This window comes from Rhyacophila brunnea, unplaced genomic scaffold, assembly GCF_057557595.1.
Source record: "Rhyacophila brunnea isolate RB1 unplaced genomic scaffold, BYU_Rbru_1.0 scaffold_4, whole genome shotgun sequence".
NCBI lineage: Eukaryota > Metazoa > Arthropoda > Insecta > Trichoptera > Rhyacophilidae > Rhyacophila > Rhyacophila brunnea.
In genome coordinates, this window is record NW_028233068.1 from 21,435,492 (window position 1) to 21,454,743 (window position 19,252).

The 19,252-nt window shown below is 32.1% G+C and overlaps 1 protein-coding gene across 1 annotated transcript; it reads right to left on the reverse strand.

The window, feature by feature from the left end:
* Positions 1-245: 245 nt before the first annotated feature.
* Positions 246-18,805, reverse strand: LOC147067079 (pancreatic lipase-related protein 2-like). Its single transcript, XM_085954118.1, has 6 exons — positions 18,778-18,805; positions 12,151-12,293; positions 5,027-5,133; positions 3,815-4,088; positions 2,507-2,749; positions 246-1,030 (listed from the first exon to the last, which is right to left on the reverse strand). Exons 2-6 carry the CDS (start codon positions 12,281-12,283, stop codon positions 699-701), a joined length of 1,089 nt encoding a protein of 362 aa, XP_085810244.1. The 5' UTR covers positions 12,284-12,293; positions 18,778-18,805; the 3' UTR covers positions 246-698.
* Between the last annotated feature and the right edge of the window lie 447 nt (positions 18,806-19,252).

The window sequence follows — 19,252 nt, forward strand, 5'->3', positions numbered from 1 at the left end:
TGTAAGGGAATTGTTATTAGTGGTTGTCCTTGGATGTGAGTTAACGTCTTGGGCGGCTTGTCTCTCTGGTTATGGTGCTTCCTGGTTGGAGTTGTCGTCATCGTCAGTCGGGGATTTTGGTGTCCATTTGTTACTCAGGAGCGGATATAGTCGAATAAGATGACTCAATAATATATTACTACGTGCAATATACCGAATATTCATATACGGTTGACTAGTAGTTAAAATAAAATACTAAAAATGTATAAATTTATGTAAGTATATATTTATATATGTTTATTATTAAGTAAACAACTAATTCATTAATTATCTTATACATATTGATTAAATTAATTACATTGTTTCTAGATAGATTGGTACTACATACTAATGATTTTTTGTATTTTATATCTCTCTGCCTTTTAATTATTTGTAATTTAAAATAATATGCTTTTCTTTCCCTTTTTAGGTACCTATTATATGTTTTCTAAAGTTCATCTTGGGTGAAATACTACTGTGACAAGTGCTTACGACTCCACAGAACGACTCAACCATAGATAACATCTTTTCGCAATCGTGAAGATGGTTGTGACAGATGGAATCTGCCAATGTAGTTTGAGTATTAAGTTGATGGATTCATAATAACCAATCGGGAATTGATTATTTTCTCATTTTTATTGAAACTTTTAATAGGTTATGTAGTAAATGAGGTAAATTGCTTAGCCAAATATGTTTGTCCATGGTGGTGATGGTGGATAATTTTCTCTTTGGATACCTTGTTCTCTCAATCCAAAATTCGAAGCGCCATTTGTACGCAAGTAATAAATACCTTCAGGTGTTGTGGCTGGTAAAAAATATCCCATATATACTTTTAAACCATTAGAGCAAGCTCCTTTTTGGAAATTCTCCCATTTATCGCATTTAACTGCTGGGAAGTTTTTAGGAAAGTAGATACTCTCGACGTAATATTTCCAGCATCTCTCGTGGCTTTCTAGAAAAGTTGCACTCACTGGCTGGTCCGTTCCACCATTGGGCCAGAAGTTAACGTGTCCTAGAAAATAATAGTATAAAATAATATTAGTAATTAGCATTGAGGTATTCAAATTTCGAATTTCGAGCACACCTACCTAGATACTGTATCAAGAGTAACAAGACCCTTGTAAGTGGGTAGTGATACGAAAAGTTAGTATAGTTTTGAATAGGTTTGTGTTATTACACTTGAGCATAGTTAATATTTAGCATGCTTAAAGCAAACATAAAGTTAGGCGCCTAAAATCGGTGAACTGTCAAAGTCGACATTCAAATAATTTTAATTAAAACCTAATAATTTAACAATTTTTATTATTCTATGCTTTTGAAACTGTGGAATCATTTATTTATCTTGAATCCCTTGCCACAAATACAAATATTAATATAACCGACCTTGCTTACAGGAGCTATTTTGGTCTATTTTCAAATAGAACTCTCGATAACTCGGAAGTTAACGCCCTTACGGAGTGGTGTTTATAAACAGACTCTAAATCTAAATGCTGAGGATCTGGGGTAGTAGTAGTAGAAGTGAGGGGGGGGGGGTTGATATGTAAGTTAGTGGCACCTGCCAGATTTTTTAACCGCACCCCCTACCGTCGCCTCTAAAATCAATAAAAAAATATTGTGGATATTTTTGACAGTGACCCCCTGCAAACTATTAGGATCCTATTAGGATCGGACATGGTCGGAAGTAGTACTAATTCTGGCAGACAGTTTCAAAATTGGTGGACCGAAATGTATGGCATAATTGAAAAAAGTGATAAAGCTATATGTGTGCTATGTTTTGTGAGTGGTATATATAGAACATCATCACTTTTTAAATAGGAATTTTAAAAACTGTGTTCTCCCCGTGAAATACTCCTCGGCACGTCAGACAGCCGAAAAATAGAATTTGGGAAATTTTGGCACGCGTATGTAAAAAGGTTCGCCAACCCTGTCTTAGATAATACACTTCTATGAAATTTCTCGATACTCTAATCACTTGATATGCTATTACCGAGCTGTAAGCACCTGTCAAACTATTATGACATCATCGTTCGTTTTCTTTCACAACCAGATTAAAATAAACAGGTCCTCCGATTTTTCTAATTTAGAATCAATATCTACGTGTATGTTTAATATGTCTTCACCCTGTCTCGCTCTTTCTTATTTTTTTTAATGTTTCTTTGTTAAACACCATGACAGACCATGAAGCCCAATAACAGTGGTAAAACTCCCAGGCTTGAGGAATTTACATATTAGATTATGTAAATATATAACCTTACCGGGAATCGAACCCAAAACTCCCGGATGGAAGGCCAGCACCTTACGCACTGCACCACGAGAGCCGCCACTAATTCATAATATTATGTTTTCTCCCATGCGTTACAGATAAACCAAGACAAATACCTATAAGGTAATAGTTATCATAAAATATGTACAGCTCAAATTAAGACTGTCATGGAAACTATTTGATGATAATTTTATTTAAAAAAACGCAATCGAACGATACAGGTACCCGTTTGTTCAACAGATCCAATGTCTCCGGCACCAGTATGAATAACGTCGATAAACGTGGCATCGGTTTTACATAGTCTTTGGTCACATCCCATTCTATCGAAACAAGGACGAGCAGGATCTAGGCCAGTGATTCGTGAAATGAGTCGCCCTCCACCCAAATATTTATATTTTTTTGCTGCGAATCCTGATACTTGAGCTCCGAGACTGTGGCCAATCAAGTGAATGGTACCTCTAAACCCACCTGTAATAATATGTAAAATTTTAAATTAGCCAGTAAAATTTTCACATCATTTTAGGTGTATAAAAAAGAACATGGTTAACAAGACAATTATTTTAAATAACAAAGGATTTTTATTCATATATTTTTTAAGAACTGAATTTTTTTTCGAAAACTCTGAACTATTTTTATATTTTAACAGCACCTCTCTTGCTGCTGTTAAAATTCAGCACTTATTGCAACAATTACAAACATCTTATTGTAATTGTTACAATAAGTGCTAATACTTTGATATAAACCTACCCTAAGTTTGATAATATTTATCACTTTATCACTTTAGCGGTCGATAAGTATAGAGTAGCCCCACTAATAAGTGGAGTATACACCTAGTTGTTTGATAGTAATATATTATATTAATAAAGATTTTTTTTATTCAAATCACAAGATTTGAGAATGCAAAATTCTTTATTGAACATACATAATTTGAAAACTTCTCAGAAATATATCTACCTACTAGAAGAAATCTTTGAATAAATATGACGCCCGGCAGAACTCGAAGCCGCATCCACTGGATTCTTGCCAATGTGCTTTATCGATTGATCCACGTACCTTTTTATTTAATAAAAACAGATAATCTAGTAGGTACCTAACATTAACATCTTGAAGAACTTAAAATTGCGTTTATTTTGTGGCTTAAATCAAGGTACCTACCAATAATTGGTGGTTACCGTATTTACTAGCAGAAATAAATGTAAATACTGCTACTAAATTTCGTCGTTATTAGATGGGGCGCACGTGACTCAGTTGGTTAAGCACATTGGCGTGAATCCAGCTGATGCGGGCTCGAGTTCCGCTGGGCGTCGTATATATAAATATATCTTAAGTGTTTTTAAATTATGTAATTTCCTATATATTTTATTATATGAGTATACCTACTCATACACTGGTAATCGCAGCGCTCATAATATTAAAATTATCATAAGGCTTCACGAAAATACGCAATAATTGAAACAAATAGCCTTGCGTAATATTAATAATAATTATTATATAGCCTGATAATAGTATTTTTATAGTAGTTGAGTAATTCACCTTCAACATAATATTGGTTAAGTCTCTCTCCTAGTAGCGTACCGATTTTTTGAACATTTTTTATTGCCTGGTAGTATGGGACATAAAAAAAATTTCCTATATTCAGGGAAAGGACATTGGTTTCCACATTCTCAGCAATCAAAGCAGCGATAATTTGTTTTGTATTTTCTTGGCTACTTAGCCATCCATGGATGATGATGGTAATACCAACGTTTTTCTTAAACTTCACAAAATCCAGTAATTGCTTGACTGGCTCTGATAATTTGAAGGATGTCTGAAAAAGAAGATTATTGTAATATTTTTATTCATCATATTTTTTGCGAATCAATTTAATTATTGCATATACCTACGCACTGGTTTTTTTCAGAAGGTATGCGGGGGGGGGAGTATACGTACCATTTAATTAAGACGAGATGCAAGCAGTATGGGTTTATTTTGTTGTTTTATGCATAGGTTATGATAAAACGTAGTGATTTATAATGGCACAGTTAAATCGAATTGGCCTATATTTTCTCTATGGCAAAACACATTCACTGCCGACCAGTTAATTACTAGTTAATTACCACATTAAATTATCATGCCAATAGTATCTAATGGCCATCTAATGGCAACGCGCCAGTCGCGTTGTCAGCGCTAAATGAGTTCTAAATCTATAATCAGTTTTTAGCAGTCACTCTAGTGACCAACACATCATCAATAGGACAACAAGGAACAAATATTTTCGTTGATGAATTATTTCAATTATAAAATAAAACATCGCCTTATACACCTCTTTTTCGATTATCTTTGAAAAGTTTTCATTTAATAACAGCGATTAAGTAAAGAAATATCGCACAAACAACAAGTATTTCACTAAACTATAAAATAATGTATGGTATTTAAGTAAGAGTAAATTTAAAAACAATATGATAATTAATCTTTTTGAGAAACGATTGTGTAAAAATATAGGTAGGTAGTCAGTTTTATAGTTTTTTTAAAATCTGATATGCGACAATTTTTTCATAAGTATATATAGAACTTTTTTATAAGATCTTATAATCAGTGCAGAGAGACCGATAAATATAACTTGAGGTGCGGCATTGTCAAATACAAAAGGTTGTAAAATACTGTCAATATTCAAATCACGATACTAGATACAAGGTCTCGTCTCAAGTTAAACTTGCCGTTATATTTATAGGCAATACGTGATTATTAAAATTAATTTATGCATACCGTTTCGGTTGGAGTTCCAGTAGAAAGAATTAGAGATAAATCAGCGGAAGTCGGATCTCTTGTAATCATATTTAGCATCATTGGGAATATTGGGAAGCAAGGAGTACCTTTAAAGCAAATGGAGTAAACGTTAAGAGTGAGTGTAATGCTACTAGGGACCTCTTAAGGGGCCGCTGAAGAGATCGACATTCAAATATAATTCAGTATGAAAAGGACCTCGGCGTCGTAACTACGTTAATTTAAATCGATCTTTTCGCAAAAATCACTAATCATCGGAGATTTTATTTTAAGAAACATTATTATTATTACTGATATTGTCTGCCGCGCGGAGCATTATTATTATTTTAAGAACACCTGCGAGATGAAGCCGATCAGAAAACAGGGCTGTCAAAATAATATTAAGCATTAATATTTTTAAAATGTTAATTTCATCATAGTTTTTAATCAAACCTGTGCAAGTACGTACTGATAACTTGGGTGGATTTTGTAGCAAACATACTATTGATATATATACGGGTATATTAGTATTATAACCCAATTCAAATTGAACATAGGTTGATACTCAAATACTATTATAGTATGTTTATGATTTCGAGAAAATAATACGATGGTATAATTAATCCATATCAATTATTTGAAAACATTACATTCGCACTTTGCAAAGATAACATCAAAATGTGTATATACTTATCTAAATGACGAATGACATGCATGAGTGAGCACGGCTGAAAGCTTGGAAATGTGTTTTTTTCTATTTCAAAATCTTTTAATTGTGTATTATTTTATAACAAATTCAATGCCAACTTCATATAACTAATAAAAAATACTGTTTGTTTCTACGAATAAAAAAAGACAGGAAGGAAGATGTGTACAAATCACGGCAATCAGAAAGGCCGGCAAATATGGCCGACAATGCGTGATACACAAACATAAAATACACAAAATTACAAACACATTCGAAGTTTGCCGCACACGTACAGACCACGTGATATTTGTTTACGCAAAATCGTCGCTTTTCAAAATGGCCAATTTGATTGCCAGATTTTACTGCGATGAATCAGTATGTTCCTTCTTGTCTTTTTTTATTCGTAGGTTTGTTTACTATGTACACCGAGAAATTTCCATTTATAAAATCGGAAACGAATTTTAAAGAAGAGTTTTGGAATAGGTATAATGCAACCAAAACTGGAAAAAATTCTATCATGGGTGTTGACTTCCTGAATTAGTTAACCCCAGGTCCATGCCACTACGTGAACCACAGTGGATATTAAGCCATTTCCACACTGGCAACAAGTTGCTGGCAACCTCATTAAATTGTACGATACTTACCATAATTGCTTAAGAAATTTTACGATAATCATCATAATTATCGTAAAATCTAACGAGGTTGCCAGCAACTTAACTTGTTGCCAGTGTGGACCCGGCATTAGATGCACAAAACTTAAATAATACATATTATAAATAAAAATTTTAAATTATAATTATTTATGATTTATGTCTTCGACAGCCCTGATGAAATAAATGTGAAATATGAGTCTGATCAGTCATAGAGCAAATTTATTGACACAAACAACTTTCACACGACCTTTTTATATTAACTAGTAGACCAGATATTATGGACCACATGTTAAAAAATCATATTTTCAATTCTCAAGGCCAATTCTGTAGAACGTCCTCTTAAGATAGAATACGAATGATGAAAATTGTTATATTAATTTTACTGATAATTTAACATTTTAAAGTTTTTTAAATACTCAATACATAGCTAGTTATTTAAAAACATTAAAAATAGAATAACATTGATTATAATATGTATGTCAAAAATTCTCTTAATTGTAACAAATTATTTTATTGTAATTTTTATCGATTTTAATAAATCATAGTTTAAATGAAGCGCCTAGTTTTAAAAGTCACTATAACGATTTTATATAGTTCTGAGAAAAATGAGAAAAACTCATAAGTACATAGTATCTATTAAATCTGTGAACTTTATGCATTTATTTTTTAATTCGTACATTCTAAAGAGTATTTTAGCTTATCCATTTTAGGAGTATTTGAAAAGCACACCCAAGTATTTTAGCGGGTTTTGAAATTTACCATAATTTATGATAATATGTATTGACGGTTTTTGGCGTTTATTAAAGTTCAATCTTTAGCAATCATATAAGTAACAAAAATATCCATCTAAATACATATCTTACTCAAAAATTTTCAAAAACCGTTTTGGGAGGATTTGAAACTAGGCGCTTCAAATATTTTTTTTTAATTAAACAATAACCTAATGTGTAAGCGTAACCTGGAATTATTTGTATTTATGATTTGATTTAGTTAGATCTAATCAAGATTTAGTGTGATACAGGAAATTTATATAAATAGTTATCAGTAGCATAATATTATATTAAATTGCATCTTGCCTTCAGTAAATCCATATGAGCATAGCATTGTCCTTTAATATTATTGCATAATATATTTTTACATATTAAATTTAATAAACATCTTTTTTGTAAAAGATGATGATGAGCAGGTTATATTTGTATACATACGTGTAACCACCCAAAGACGACAGAAAGGCTACTAATCACTTTCTTAGGATGTGATGAAATCAGGTATAACTCAGTCTCATTTAATTTTTCTGTGGATGTAACGTTACACACTCATCTCAATATTTTATACTACAATGACCTGAAATTAATCGTTGCGGACAATAATTTTATTTACCGTAGATGATATTGAGCGTTTAGTTTCAAAACCCCCTGAAACGATTTTAAGTAGTTTTGAGAAAAATGAGAAAAACTCATATTTATTAAATACTAGCTGAAGTACCCGGCTTCGCACAGGGTCGCTTCGTGGTTATATTTATCTTAGATATTTGAAAAATAATAAGAGGTAATTATTTTTTTATATTAAAATATCTGTGTAATACAATATGAAATAATATGCAATATGAAAATAATTCTAATAGGAGTAAAAACACTAAATTAAAATCGAATCCAAAATATGAAAACGTTATTAATGTTATTAATATGTAGTAAAAAAAAAAAACAAAATTGGATGGAACAAACAAACAACAAACTTTGTATTTTATATAATAATAATTTAGAAACCTTCGCAGGTGTGCGCACAACAACTGAAAAAAGTTTCATCGCAATCGGATGAATGGTATAGGAACGCATACGAATAGTAGAAGATGATTTTCTAATTCAGAAATCTTCGTGGGTATGCGCATGACAACTCACCAAAGTTTCATTGCAATCGGATTAATGGTATAGGAACGCATACGAATAGAAGAAGATGGTTGTACTAATTCAAAAACTTCGCGGGCGTGCGCACAACTGGTCAAAATTTCATCACAATCGGATGAATGGCATAAGAACGCATACAAATAGAAGAAAAAGATGATTGTACTAATTCAGAAACCTTTGCGGGCAAGAGCACAACACTTGCAATCGGATGAATGGTATAGGAACGCATACGAATAGAAGAAGAAAATGGTTGTATCAATTCAGAAACCTTTGCGGGCGTAAACACAACACTTGATCAAATTTTCATTGCAATCGGATGGATGGTATAGGAACGGATACGAATAGAAGAAGATAGAATAGAAGAAGATAGAATAGAAGAAGAAGATGGTTGTACTAATTCAGAAACCTTCGCGGGTGTTGGCACAATTACTGACGTAAATTTTATTGCAATCGGATGAATGTAATAGAAACGCATACGAATAGAAGAATATAGAATAGAAGAAGATAGTTGTACTAATTCAAAAACTATTGCGGGTGTTACCACAACAACTGACGAAGGTTTCATCGCTATCGGATGAATGGTATAGGGACCATACGAATAAAAGAAGATAGAATGAAGAAGAAGAAGAAGAAGAAGAAGAAGAAGAAGAAGAAGAAGAAGATGGTTGTACTAATTCAGAAACCTTCGCGTGTGTTGGCACAATTACTGACGAAAATTTTATTGCAATCGGATGGATGGAATAGGAACGCATACGAATAGAAAAATATAGAATAGAAGAAGAAGATGATTGTACTAATTCAGAAACCATTGCGGGTTTTACCACAAAACTGACGAAGGTTTCATTGCAATCGGATGAATGGTATAGGGACCATACGAATAGAAAAATATAGAATAGAAGAAGAAGAAGAAGATGGTTGTACTAATTAAAAAACCATTGCGGGTGTTACCACAAAAACTGACGAAGGTTTCATTGCAATCGGATGAATGGTATAGGGACCATACGAATAAAAGAAGATAGAATGAATAAGAAGAAGAAGAAGAAGAAGATGGTTGTACTAATTCAGAAACCATTGCGGGTATTACCACAAAACTGACAAAGGTTTCATTGCAATCGGATGAATGGTATAGGGACCATACGAATAGAAAAATATAGAATAGAAGAAGAAGAAGATGGTTGTACTAATTAAAAAACCATTGCGGGTGTTACCACAAAAACTGACAGAGGTTTCATTGCAATCGGATGAATGGTATAGGGACCATACGAATAAAAGAAGATAGAATGAATAAGAAGAAGAAGAAGAAGAAGATGGTTGTACTATTTCAGAAACCTTTGCGGGTGTTAACACAACAACTGACGAAGGTTTCATCGCTATCGGATGAATGGTATAGGGACCATACGAATAAAAGAAGATAGAATGAAGAAGAAGAAGAAGAAGATGGTTGTACTAATTCAGAAATCTTCGCGGGTGTTGGCACAATTACTGACGAAAATTTTATTGCAATCGGATGGATGGAATAGGAACGCATACGAATAGAAAAATATAGAATAGAAGAAGAAGATGGTTGTACTAATTCAGAAACCATTGCGGGTATTACCACAAAACTGACGAAGGTTTCATTGCAATCGGATGAATGGTATAGGGACTATACGAATAGAAAAATATAGAATAGAAGAAGAAGAAGAAGATGGTTGTACTAATTAAAAAACCATTGCGGGTGTTACCACAAAAACTGACGAAGGTTTCATTGCAATCGGATGAATGGTATAGGGACCATACGAATAAAAGAAGATAGAATGAATAAGAAGAAGAAGAAGATGGTTGTACTATTTCAGAAACCTTTGCGGGTGTTAACACAACAACTGACGAAGGTTTCATCGCTATCGGATGAATGGTATAGGGACCATACTAATAAAAGAAGATAGAATGAAGAAGAATAAGAAGAAGAAGAAGATGGTTGTACTAATTCAGAAACCTTCGCGGGTGTTGGCACAATTACTGACGAAAATTTTATTGCAATCGGATGGATGGAATAGGAACGCATACGAATAGAAAAATATAGAATAGAAGAAGAAGATGGTTGTACTAATTCAGAAACCATTGCGGGTATTACCACAAAACTGACGAAGGTTTCATTGCAATCGGATGAATGGTATAGGGACCATACGAATAGAAAAATATAGAATAGAAGAAGAAGAAGAAGATGGTTGTACTAATTAAAAAACCATTGCGGGTGTTACCACAAAAACTGACGAAGGTTTCATTGCAATCGGATGAATAGTATAGGGACCATACGAATAAAAGAAGATAGAATGAATAAGAAGAAGAAGAAGAAGAAGAAGATGGTTGTACTATTTCAGAAACCTTTGCGGGTGTTAACACAACAACTGACGAAGGTTTCATCGCAATCGGATGAATGGTATAGGAACCATACGAATAAAAGAAGATATAATGAAGAAGAAGAAGAAGATGATGATTTTTCTAATTAAGAAACCTTCATGGGTGTGCATACAACCACTTACCAAAATTTCATTGCAATCGGATGAATGGTATAGGAACCATACGAATAAAAGAAAATAGAATGAAGAAGAAGAAGAAGATGATGATTTTTCTAATTCAGAAACCTTCATGGGTGTGCATACAACCACTTACCAAAATTTCATCGCAATCGGATGAATGGTATAGGAACGCATACAGGACAGACACACAGACATACAGACAGACAGACATTCATTTTTATATATTAGTATAGCCTATACTCTTCGCGCAAGTGCAAGAAATAAGTTTACAAAGTTTTATCGCAATCGGATGAACGGTATGGCTGCGCATTCAATACGAACAAACAAACACACAAATATTAATTTTTATATATTAGATGTAAACTTTATGTATTTATTATTTAATTCGTAGGTACATTCTAAGGAATGTTTTGGCTTATTCACTTTAGGGGTATTTGAAAAGCACACCCAACCGTTTTAGCGGGTTTTGAAATTTACCCTAATTTTTTTATCATTGACCTATTACCTATTGACGGTTTTTGGCTTTTTTTCGAGTTCAATCTTTGGCCACCACATTGGTTACAAAAATATCCATCTAAATACATATCTAACTCAAAAATTTTGAAAAAAACGGTTTTGGGGGATTTGAAACTAGGCGCATTATCATAATACCAGGTTATTTTACATTTTTTTTGTATAATTTGTGGTTGCTGTATTTTTAGGAATAGAAAAAAACGGCTGCAAACTGGAATTATTTAAAATTCTACAGGAGTCATTTCAATCCGTAATACTAAGGTAATTTTTGGTGAAAGGTCAAGGCGCAAATTATCTTTTGCAAGTGAATAAAATCAATTAACAGCGGATATTAAAATTCTGGCCACACTGAAAAAAAACACTACCCTTTATAATACTTACACGAAAAAAAAATACGCGTAAATACAAGTAAGTAGGTATAAAAGTTAATTTACATGTACCTATACAAATATTTGGATTGATCACATTGACATCAGATACAATAATAGTTAATAGGTACATCTTTTGTAAACTGTTATTAAACTAAATATCGTATAAATTTATATTAGTGGTAAATTGAACACAGTTTTTGTTTGAGTGAAATTCTCGTAATTTTTCGGATCACCAACATTAAAACATTTAGATACTGCTATGCATTCGAGAAAGATTCAAAAGATGTGATGACAAGCTGGGTCAGGATAGTAATTATTGTGAATACGTATTTGTATTTAAAAATGGGGCCACATTGCCCATGGCTCTTTCGGGTTGTACTGATACGCCACTTGAAGTACCTACTTATTAAATTGGCGTATAAATCGATACTTAACTGAACTGCTACGAAGAATGTTGAATCAGACTTTAACTTACGCACATTTAAATATTGTTTCGATGATGACCTTTTTTGGAAATTCAAGGATCCCATCAATGTCCAGGAACGTATGGACTGGAACGATTGTCACCATGAGTGAAACTGCAGCAAGGATATGGAAAAATCGGCCACCCATCGTTGAGAACCTATGATAATGAACATAAATAAAAAATAAAATAAAGGCTTAGTGTGAGTTTACATCATATAAACAATTAAACGGAGACTTAAAATGAATATGAGTATAAATTCATACAAACGTAGCTCCTGAATAAAAATATTAACTATGTTAAAATGATTGGTATAATTGCGTTTTTTTTTTTTTTTTTAAATATTTCTGTATTTGCACTTTGTGTCGTTTTAATAATTGGAGATTAATCTTGTATACCTACCTACATACATGAATGCTACTTTTTGCAACTTATCATGGTAGTCAACGTTGAGGGGAATGAATATGTTGTAAAATTAAAGCTTGCAATACATTCTAATTTATCAATAATTCTTATCTAAATATAATACAAAATAAATAAAATATATTTTTATTTCGCAGATAAGTTGACATAAAACAAAATGAAAGCTTGACTATAATTTATTGCTTTTGCGATATTTAATTGTTTTCAATACTTGCTATAATGTTTTTTAATACGTCTTTTTGGGATTCCCATAGCATTTTTTTTAATTAATTAGAGTTTTAATATATTTTTATTTCGGATTCAAGAACCTCGATTTTTACGAAAAATGAAAATGCATTTATTGAATTATAGTAAAGATACTTATAATTATTACAAATTCGACGTTTGTGAGAGTCTTAATTGTTTTTTTTGTGCTTTGTTGGCGTAATTTATTTAATATTTAAATTTTACAGGAATGGAGTCATTAACATCCTTATTGACATAAAAATGAAATAAAAAATCTTATTACTAATTTGCTTAAATATCAGTTTGACGAAAAAGAATACGTGTTAATATCATAATATCAAAAATATCATTCAAAGTATAACAAAAATATGTAGAATATTATATAAATTAACTATTATTAACATAATTTTAATTAGTAATATACCTATTCTATTTGTCATGTACTACCTATCATATCATCATCATTATCAGCCTGAATCTATCCACTACTGGATGAAGGCCTCTTCAAGCTGCTTCCACTTCTCTCGGTCCTGTGCATTGAGTTGCCACGTAATTCCGCAGAACTTTATCATTTTATCGATCCAGCAACCTCTAGGTCTACCTTGCGGACGTTTTGTACTTCTTGGATATCACTGGATGACTAGATTTGTCCAACGATTGTCTCTTCTTCGAGCTATGTGTCCAAACCCTAGTCTGCTTCCATATCCTCTCATTCCTCTTTTTGTCCTTTCGCGTTATGCCCAGCATGCACCTCTCCATACCATGTTGTACCAAGTTTCTGGATCTCTCTTTTACTTAGGGTCCATGTTTCACACGCATATGTGATCACGGGAAGCACACACTCGTTGAACACTTTGCGCTTTAGGCACAGTGGAAGGTCACTTTTGAAAACATTATTCAGGCGGCCAAAAGCACTCCAGCCTAGCTTTACTCTGCAAACAATTTCATCAAATATACATCCATCTATAGTATAGACACTTGTTGTCCCATATAGAAGTAGCTTTTCACCTGTTCGAGCTGAGTGCCATTGATGAGGATCTCTCTTTGGCCCGCAAAGCAGTTGAACATGAATTTCATCTTCGTTACATTTATTTTCAAACCTACTTTGTTGCTTACTTCAGCGAGTTCCTGCATTCTGCTTTGGAGGTCTTCTGAGTCTTGCGAGAAAATTACTATGTAGTAATACTACCTATCGTATAATGGCCATTATTTAATTTGATAAACACATGTATTCGTATTGTTACTATAGTGTAGTATAACTAAAAGCCAGGATAGATGCGATTACATAAATATCAAAGTATAGAACTGGACTGCCATTAGAAAGCATCTCACGTCACTCGGATCAAAGCAAACCTTTTAATCAATAAAGGTAGTAAAAGGCCACACATCACCCAAATTTCAAATTCCTTGATCATCTAGTATGACAATTACCCTCTGATTACTAAGAAATCCTAGATAATAACTCAGCGTCTAATACCATGTATCTCAGACAATAAACCTTCCTTTTATTTATAAAAAAAATCCAGACAACAATAATTAGCTCGTCTAATTTGAGATGTCGATATATTGAATTAAATAAAATAAAATAAATTAATATGTAAGTAATTAAATAAGCAGATGTTGGATTTGTTGTTCATAAAATTCACTGGTGAACTTTTTTATCTTCGCAAATATATTTTTTATTGTTGAGTATAATTTTAAACTAAGTAGATTTTTCACTGAAGATTCCAAATTTAATAATCAATTTATAAAATGTGCGTATAAGTTTAAATTTGTGTCGATATGTTTGTCTCAAACATTTTTTTAATTTTATTAAATTCATTTTAAAACATTAATTTTGTCAAATAAACTTTTTTATCTATTATTTATTAAATCGTTGAAAGAGTGAGAATTTTTATACAGAGTTTAATTTCCCTAAAACCATTGTATTATACACACTGTTTATTAACGAAAATGATTAATTTCCGTGCTTAAATATATTATGCAAAAAGATAAATACATAATTTATGTAATCTAAACGATAACATACTTTTACCATGTAATTATTGTATAGTAAATATATTAATTGGTAATACAAAATATGTATGATGTTCAGCATGTTAAAATCTTTAAGTTGGCGTAATGATTATTAGTATAAAATAATTACAACCCGATCTGGACAGTACTACCTTTAAAACGCACCGGATTTTTTTTTATAAATGAGGTTAAAGCGTTAAAGCACATAACAGATTAATTTAATCTTCCCTCGGTTAAGAGATACATTCCTAGAAAGTTTTAACTTTCTTCCTCATGCGACGACAATGGGCCTTGAGAGATAACTCCAGTAAAAGTAGTCCGGGCAGAAAACGAATATCAAGGGTGAAGAATTTAATGATACGGTTGATTTAGTCAGCGGCATTAAATGAGGTGATCGACTTGATGATTGCCAAACCTTTATATTGGAGATGAATTTCGTGTACATACCTAAGCATCCAGAACAAGTAACCAAGTCTATTTACACGTATTTTGATATCTTTACAAGGATTGAATAACAGCAATGAAAACGATGTTATTTAAGCCCAGTTAGGGACGGTGAATACTGAATATTTAGGAACCGTGTCAGTGTAAAGTGTTCAACCTGCACGCAACAACTAAACATTTAAACAATACATCACTAATATCAAATAACAGATATCATGTCAAACGACGATTTATCACTCGTCATTAAAAACAGCACTTACCAGTAAGCAAAAAAGTCATACTGTAGTGTAAAATAAAACCGAGAGTGTAATTAGGCAGGCAACAATTATATATTAACACACTGACGCTATAAACCGACAACTGTGACTAGTGTTACAATGTAAGAATTTCCGGTGCATTTCATACTATTAGTTAATCAAAGCGGTGCACGTCAAGTTATAATTGTTGGTCTTTAGTCGGCGCCTAAATAGAATGGCCTACTCACATAAATTACCAACCTTGTCAGTACGGAGCATGGCCCTCACTTCCTGAAGCAGCCACCATACCAAGATCTTAAGGCCCCCTACCAAGCTCTAAGGTAGTAATTCCCAACATTTTTGTATGGTGGAACCCTTGAAGCTTTTTGTAAAATTTGGCGGAACCCAGGAAGGAAAATTATAAAATAATACACTCAAATTATCACGTCTTATTCTATTTAGTCACAATTCGTATTCAAAATAATTTAGCAACAAATACATAGTACACAGGCGAAAAAATTGTCACCAACGCAGAATCTACTCCAAAAAGATATGGAGTGCATTCTTCCCTTAATTTTGTGCTGCCCCGAACCAATTCATGGGAAATTTTACTGTTTTTATCAGTGGCACATTTGGTTGGGATGACGTCAGACGCACTGACCGAGTTTGAGCCCCCCTGGGATAAAAAAATCCAAATAATTTCATACAATTGAACGATGTATTATTTTGTATGATTATTTTATATAAATTGCACACATGCGTACAGGTGCTATTACTGTACTAAAACTTTGACAGGAACAAAATGAGCGGTGAAATTCAACAACTACAACTGATCCACAATTTTGTATTCCTTCATTAATTCTTGTTACCACAAAAATATCCTTTCTACAGCAAACTCTCGATAACTATGGCGCTATATCTGACATAAAATTTCAAAATACGGATTGAGAATAAAAATAGACCTTCTGATTTCCCTATTGCCAACAACGTTTCTAGTTATACCTTTTTCGCAAGGCTTTATGATTATTAAATGATGTTCCGCGTAACCACAGTAATCCGGATGATAAAGAGACATTCTGACTATATTTTAGCGTTTTTTGTATCATTAAAGAAATTCACGCGTGTTTTCGGCGACACATAAAATAAAAATCATTCAGTGATATATATAATCAAAAATATTTTGTCGTTTTGCAGTGAATTTTGCAGTTAACAGTATTTCTGTTGGAAAATCAATATCCATACAATCTTTTTCGATTTTAAAATGATTAAATTTTCAAACATTTAATATAACCCACATACAAAGAGCCATTTTGTATAATAACTAATTAAAATCTATTACATTTAGTCGTTTTTGAAAATAGCAAGTCGTAAAATTTACATATTGGAAGGAACGATCTTAAGGATTTCGTGAAAATGTATTTTAAAATGTCTTATTTGAATAAATAAAATTTTGACGATTTTTGTTTTTTTTTAACTAGGTACCTACTTACTTAATACAAAAAAATAATAAATAAAGAATTTGGTAGGATAATAATTATTATCTATTAATTAATAACACAATGCTTACGGGCCCTTTTAATTAATTTTGTAATTAACGTGTTAATTTGCATTTGAAAAGTAATTAGCAAAAACACAATTCTGTGCGGCCCGTAAGCTATGGGTTAAGAGAAAAACCATTTAATTTTCATTTCGCGGCCAAATTTAATTATTTTATTTTTACAATAAGTGTTAAGCCTTCGATACAAACCTACCCAAGATAGCTGCCGTAGCGGCCGAAAGCAGTATTGTGTATAAAATAGATGCGATGAAGGGGTAGAGCGCAAGAACCTTCAAACAGTCCAAACTTACCACAGAAAATCCAATAAACAAAAATTGCAATTCGTATAGAGATACTTTGCAAGTAAATGGAAGACAATAAACATAATAATATAATATATCTCCATTCTATATAATAACAGATCCACCTCGTCAGTAAAAGCAAGCGTGTAGTAAACAATAAAATAAATGAGAAAAAAAACTATCATTATAATGCTCTTTACCATTATAAGTGGTAGGTTATAGGTATCCATAATGTATATTTTCATGCAAGACTCGTAACCTCGTGTGTAAGTAGATACTTATTTAATGAATTTTTTCAATTCGTTTCGTAAAAATAACCATAATATTGTTATATAAGTACCTAAATATTGTAGATATTATGAAACTGTAACCCGAATTCATGATAAATAACAAAGCAAATCAAATTTCATATTTTACATTGAGCCTTGCGTACTTTGGGTCACCACAATATCCATCTTTTTGCCTCATACTATATATAGAAATATCCGACATTTAGTTATTCATTCATTATATTACAACCTATTATTGCTTTATTACAACACTATTAGATAATCTGAATTTATTAAACATGTATTACGACAAAATGAAAAAAGAAATGAAGGAAAAGTAATAGGGACTTTATAAGTAAAAGCAATGTACCTACACTACCTACAGTACCTAAATATGTATATAAAAAGGGTATCCGTTACCTACATAGTTTAGATTTATTATGCCTAAAACAGAACGATGTATTTTATTACGAAATATTCTCTCTTACATGGTGTCTTTATTGTTTCTTGCATTCGTTATAACGACCAATATTCGTGTCTAGAAACTTCTACGTATGCAGTTCACGGTATCACACTTCACCGTGAAATGTTCTATCGGAAATATATGGCCGTATATTGAAGAGCGTTCAACCTCTTTGTGTCGTATAGTACTTACTGACATAAAATCCATATCTAAATAAAACACGGTTCTTGTCGGTTTACACTTTACAGGAAGCTAGCAGCAAACAAATTTTGAAAATAACCGATATACTTACTGGATTATTTGTTAGGTTAGGTTAGGTTTATCAACTATGAAAATTGAATTAATGTTCATATTGAATCTATTAAAATTAGAGACTGTATAGTATACGGTCATCTCTTTCTGATAAGAAAGCTCACGGTAAACTGTGCCACGGTGAAATGTTTTACGTACAATTTAAATGTAACCACCAATATTATATTGACGGATTAACGATTTGTAAAACTAAATTACCTACAGCTTAAACAAAATCGTTACGTATTCCCATATATAGATATAGGTAATTGGCGTATTATTGATATCCGATTGAGCTTATGTTTTAGAAAATCTATTATAATTATGACATGAGATAATATATAATATGTATGATATTAATAACACTGTGTTATTATAATAAATTTTGAATTCATATAAGTAACAAATATTTTCTAAGTTTTCTTTTAAAAACTTACCTATCTAAAGGTGTTGCGCCAACTGTGTAAAACTTTTAAAAATGTATAAATTCTTTTATATTATATACCTACCTATGACACATACATAAATATACACAAACATTCCAATAACATATTTTGTTTGTAAGCAGTGGCGGTTGATTACACTCGATCTAAGACGAAAATTGGTTTTGAGACTATCAGAACCCTAAATGGAAAATTTTACAAACCAGACCGCTCGATAATTTTCCAAAATTATCAACAGATTTGTCCAAATCTATGTATATTTTATATAAATAGCTGTGTTTGATTTTCGTAATATCAGACGGTAAAATTATAAGTATTATCACGAGACGGAGCGATAATCCCGGGGATTTCATAGGCCGGAGCAAAGATCCGTTGCGCTTCGGTCGATTTCAAGACCCATAGTCAAAATGAACAATGAGTAGGCAGTAAAATGGCGCTGCATGCTATATTTTTTCATATTATTTTAATA